This window comes from Pinus tabuliformis, chromosome Q (assembly GCF_031772625.1).
Source record: "Pinus tabuliformis cultivar Carrire ecotype Pingquan chromosome Q, CPIR1, whole genome shotgun sequence".
NCBI lineage: Eukaryota > Viridiplantae > Streptophyta > Pinopsida > Pinales > Pinaceae > Pinus > Pinus tabuliformis.
This window is the reverse complement of record NC_142296.1, coordinates 1,125,457,950-1,125,464,068: the sequence shown is the minus strand read 5'-3', so window position 1 is coordinate 1,125,464,068 and position 6,119 is coordinate 1,125,457,950. Positions and strand designations below refer to the sequence as shown.

Genomic DNA, 6,119 nt, shown 5'->3' with positions numbered 1-6,119 from the left:
AGGGATGACTTTGTTGTAAAGACTCTTCCTGTGCGAGGAAGCCTTATGAATGGATGGATTGCTCAAAGGATTGGGGAAGTAGAGAAGGAGATGCCTAAACTTGGAAGGTGTGTGATTGCATGGAAGTGGAAACCGAAGCAAATTGGTTTCAAAAAGTCATGTGCATACTCAGTGGGATCAAGCATACTTGGATGTGAACCATGAAGCAATGAGCTAAATTTGTTCTTTGAAGGAGCTCTGAGCATAATGAATGACATCGTTGGACATGACGATTCAAGACATGGGAAATGTTGCTTAGATAAAGCACTGAAAATATAGATCTCTACTTTGTTGATGACCTCTGTTTTTAATAACACTAAGGACAATGTTCCTTTAAGGATGTGGGTTTGTAACATCCCCCTGTTCTACCCCTACTTCTTGCAATGATGTTTGTGATTGTAATGCCAGTGTGGATGAACCACGACTGGCTACACCTCTGATTAAACATATAATAATAATTATTAATTAATTAACACAATTGAAGGTTGGACAACATGATGGATCCTTGGCATAAGGGGAAACTTGTTTTCTCAACTACATTACCTAAATCCAATTTAATGTCTTGAAGCCTACTTTCCCGCTTGTCTTCCTTGAAAAGCAAAGACCCATACTAGCTGAATAAATGCCAAGATTTCTTGTACACTCGAGGATTTTGATAAGTGTTATGCGATGTGATCGAGCTTGAACTGAAGCAATAAGAGCTCATTAACAAGCATTACAGAGTGAAGGAGTGGAACAACACCATCACCGGAAGAGGGAGGATGTGGTGTAGTAGACCGAACCACCTCCTGATAGGTGAAGGGATATTTTTAGATTGCACGAGGTACAAAGGGGTAGGCAATTCCCATTCCTCGGCTCTCGCTCAGATTGAAAAAGTGGGGCACTGAGGAGCCAAGTCAGTTTCTAATAGCGAGGGAGATAAAAAGAAGGTAGTGGAACGATGCACTAGATGCTTGGAGTTTGGGACTGGTTTGCCTTGGCTAGGTCATATTTCCCTGTTTTCCAATACTTTTCCATTGAATTGATAGCCTACTCTATGTGACCTTGGATGATAATCTATGTAGTTATATATGTAACCTTTGAGTTCAATTTAAGAATATGTGGCCTATGAGGATATACTTGTAATTTTTATTTATTTATTTTTTATGTATATGATGTTGTAGAAGGCCTAGTGTGTGGGATTATGTTTGTGTGAAAGGTGGTTCTTGTTGTATGGCCAAAGGCTAGTGTATTGGATTGTGTTTGTGTCAATGTTGATGAACTTGTTGTTGAAAGACTTTATGTATTTGAATATTTGGAATTCAAGGAACACCTTGTGAATGGGAGGTAGTGATTAAATTGTGTACTCCCTAGTCAATTAAATTAAAAAAGGAAAACAAAAAGAAAAATGTTATGAATGCAGATGTCAATTATTGATATTGAAATCCTTTAATTGAATCCACTAACAATTTGTCATGTTTAAGCTGAGGGGCAAGCTATCCTAGCATTACATGTGCTATAGCAGATTTATGAATAAGCATTGTCTTATGGAACAATTTATGAACGAATGAGATAAACAATGAAGTTGTTAAATCTGCTAACTTTTTAGCCTGGGTAATAATCTCGAGGATTTAGACAGTAATGTTTTGGTCTTTGGTAGTAATCTTAAAGGATTTAGACCTGGTTTATTATAGCATTTTCCCTTGCAATGATTAATCTAAAGTCTAATCCAATTTTCCATTGCAATGATTCATGTAAGGTCTAATCCAATTGTTGTTAAAGATTGAATCAGTAGACTGTTTTCGCAATGTTGAATTTGGAGGTTTGAACTTAAAGTTTTCCGTTGCGCCGAATTTTTTTCTAAGATGTTATATCTAAAGCATAGAATTTTTTTCTAAGATGTTATATCTAAAGCATAATTGATCTAGTATATGTTTGGGCACAGTTTTATTCCCTACCGAATTGGCATTCTCCTTCACCCATACCCACTTCCATCGCACTAAAATTTACTCAACAGGGACTATCACTGCCAGCAGTGCTTTATATAGGCACTTGTTAAATAAAGTAGCTATCCATGAGGACCTGTTTAAAATTAGTGACCAGAAAGAAAGGAATTTTCAATGTAATTTAATCTGGACATAATATGTATATAAAAACTGAAAACCTCATAGAAATCCCAAGTGCCACTGGCATAAAAACCACTCTTTTTCCCTCTTGCTGAAGATGCAGTTAAATAGACCAAGGATTTAATGGAAATAGCAATCTCTAAACATCTATTGAAACAGAATCGAGATGCCCTTGTAAGCGAGTCAGTGGAAAGATTGGAAATGGAAATTGGAATTGGACCCGCATAAAAGTAATTTTAGATGTTATCACATGCGCACTCCTATTAATATGCCTCACAAACGCCCACCCCGCCATCTCTTATTAAAAGAGGTATATTTTTTATATGATATGCAGCCGTGTATTTATTTACAGATCTGCCTTTGGTCTTATGAGGCAGCACTCAATGAAGATGGAGGAGAAGCAGCAAATGCTTTCATCCATAAAGATCATCAAAATCTGTCGTTAACAGCATTCCATCATCCATCAAAATCTGTTGGTACCGGCATTCCACGCTGCAGAATGCTTTGTCACCTCTGCAATAATCAGCAAACACAGAATGAGGCTAGCTCCGAAGAAAAGGAAATTATAATCAATTCAATCTGATTCTCAAAGATTTATAGCAATGGAATGATAATTATAACAGACCTGTACATGTAGATGTCCTTCCCTTGATTCAATTGCCGTTTGCAGAGATAGCATGCTCTGAGAAAATGGCCAACATGAAACACTGGAACATTTGAAGAGCTCCGAGGCGGCGATGCGACAAACCATAGTCCATGTTCATGCTGTTTCCGAACAGGGTATTGCACAATTTCAGGCTCCATACCGCAATGGTTATACATGTTATTTGTGCTCGACTTTGAACCATGGGAGATAACAGAAGTGTTACCCTTTGAATAATCCATTCCAGTTTGATGGGTGTCTTTTGTAAATCCATGAGGAGAACCAATCGGTATTGTCTCGCTGTGCTGCTTGGGAGAACTCGACGGGAAATCGAAGCCGTTTTCATGCAAATCAGTGATCCCAATTCCAGAAAATGTCTCGATGTCCAGTGGAGAAGTTGGGCTTTTTGTCCCCTCTGAATCTGAGGACCCCTTTGCATTGAAACCTATGAAGATTCCAGAGGCATTGCAGAACCTGTGCTTGTCTTCGGGGCAATCACTGGTGCGGGATGAATCGGCTGGGTAATCAGGCGTCACGTAACACATCTTTTCTCTCCTGTTGAAGGGTAATGAGGACTGACCCTTCAACAACCACCGCAATCGCCATTAGCACCAGACTCGTCCGGAAGCTCATGCTAAGCAAAGAAACTATAACCGACCAAAGCTTCTTTCAAGATTAACAAAATATGGCAGCGCGGGTTCTGAGATTCAAAATTCCAATCTGGAGCGCCATTATACAATTCAAAATTTGGTGGCAATGTATGGGGAATGGATAGCATATGATACACCACATGCCATGATACATATGCCGCTCGTTTCGATGGGCATCAATACAAACAACGATGGCATCATGCATATCCCCATTACTATGGAATCGGAATCTGTTACCCTGAGAACGGAGGAGATGTCAGAACCCGCTTATGTCAGAACCCGCTTCCCAACACTGTACTTAAGGTCTCTTAAGAGTGCATTTATAATGCTATAGTCCATGAAATAGCACTTGCCAAAAATCTCACTCTTCTTACATGGGAACGAACGAAGCATGTAATTTATTGGTCACCAAAATCAGATATTGAACGTTAGTTGCATTAATAGTGGTGAATCCTTATCCAGATTACACTTTCTTGGATACCTCTTACGTGGGCCGCTCGCGCCCAACACTCCGTACCCCAGCTGCAGAGCAGTGATGGAAAACACACCTAATAAAAGTTAAAGAAATAGCTTGTTATAAATGTATATTTTGAGGATTTAACCAATAATTTGCATACCTTTAAAGTGTTTTTTAGATACCTTATTGTATTGGAAGTAAACACACCTAATAAAAGTTAAAGAAATAGCTTGTTATAAATGTATATTTTGAGGATTTAACCAATAATTTGCATACCTTTAAAGCGTTTTTTAGATACCTTATTGTATTGGAAGTAATTAAATTAATTTTTTTACATCAATAATTTGCATACCTTTAAAGTGTTTTTTTCATACTTTATTGTATTGGAGGTTACTAAATTAGTTTTTCACATGAAATTTGTTATTTTGTAATTAATAATTTAAATGAGATATTGAGTGTTTTTATTTCATGTTATTTTCTAAATTTAAAAAAATATAAATAACTATTTTTTTGAAAAAGATTAATGGTGTTTTATTAAATTTTTCAATAAATAATATTTTACATATTTATATATTTATTTTAGGAAAATTATTATTATTATTATATATATATATATATATATATATATATATATATAATAATTTAAATATTTAAGAGTATATTATAAATTAAATGATGGTTGATTGAAATTTTAAAAATTTACCCAAATTTTAATATTTTCACAACAAATTTTTAATTCTCAATTTTATTGAGAATTTTGTTTTATTTATGTGTTAATTAATTAAATATTATTGTTTATTTTTTATATTATTTTTTAAAATTATGAAAATTACATAATTATATTAATAATATAAAAAGATTTTTTAACTAAAATGAGTTTATTGTTTCTAATAATTTGAATCAAATTTTATAATTTGAATTAAATTTTATAATTTTAAAATATACCATTTGAATTAAATTTTATAATTTTAAAATATACTTATGATGTAATGTTTTTGGTTTTATAAAATTAAATTTTTAATATTTATTCAACTTGATAATTTTACTCTATATATATTTGGGTATTTTTTAGGTAACCATTATTTATATTGAATTTAAATTTTCATTTTATAATTCCCTTTATAAATTGATTCTTAAACTTTATTATTATACAATTTTATATAATCATATATAATTTCATTCATGTATTTATTTATTTTGAACCATTATTATTGTTTGAGTTTATATAGGGATTATATTATTTGTTTATTATTAATATTTTTTATTAGGATTTTTCTAATTAAAATCAATCCAAATTAATATTAACTGATTTGATTTAAGAAATAATATATAATATAATTTTTTTTGTTTTGAAAATCGCCGTTATATTATTGATTCAAAGCATTATGTGGAATAGGTTTGTGTGTTACTACCAACCATGCACATGTTACTATGTGAAGAGTTACAAAAATGTTGGTTTTGTTCTACAAAGCCATTTAGGTAATGCCAAAACTAAAAAGTATTATCTATGTTTAACTAAAACATAACAAAGAGCCACAATATGACCTAGGACTAGCAGGAATCCACGGATCTCTCGAACCGTTGACCAAAGAGGAGCCAGGAAACACAAACCAATGAGGAACCACTGACCAAAGAGGAGCCAGGAAACACAAACCAGCGAGGAATCCCAAACCACGAGCCATTGAGCCACCGAGAAGCCATGAGCCACCATTTGAACTAGACCCACCAACCTCTCACCACCAAGAATCATGCTATAGAACACTAATGAATGGATTCTTACCACCCATAATGTGCACCCATAATTTGCTGACCATAGCAATCTGCCTCAGATTGCTTGTGCTTGGAGCCCATTCTTACTACCTAATTTACTGACTGTATGGAGGTTGCTGCCATCACAAAATGAAAAATAAGTTTATGAGAATGTTTTCTGGATTAATCACATAATCACTTTTCTGTAGAAGTTTTGAACTAATTATTGTAGCTCATCCTCACCATAAAGATAAAAAAATCTTATCTATCAACATATTTAAATAACTAAAATACACATTTCTAATAGAGTCAAATAATTTATTATTAAATTATAAATTCAAAATTAAGAAATAAATTACAAATATAAAAAATCATTTAAATCCATCCACATATATATACAATTTTATGAGTGTTGGGTTAAAAGAAATTTAGTTATTTTTTATTATAAAATTAGATATATTATTTAATAAGGAAGG

At 33.4% G+C, this 6,119-nt stretch overlaps 1 protein-coding gene across 1 annotated transcript; it reads right to left on the bottom strand.

The window, feature by feature from the left end:
- Nucleotides 1-2,369: 2,369 nt before the first annotated feature.
- LOC149223478 (FCS-Like Zinc finger 10-like) lies at nucleotides 2,370-3,385 on the bottom strand. Its single transcript, XM_089383310.1, has 2 exons — nucleotides 2,770-3,385; nucleotides 2,370-2,657 (listed from the first exon to the last, which is right to left on the bottom strand). Exons 1-2 carry the CDS (start codon nucleotides 3,330-3,332, stop codon nucleotides 2,558-2,560), a joined length of 663 nt encoding a protein of 220 aa, XP_089239436.1. The 5' UTR covers nucleotides 3,333-3,385; the 3' UTR covers nucleotides 2,370-2,557.
- Nucleotides 3,386-6,119: the final 2,734 nt, after the last annotated feature.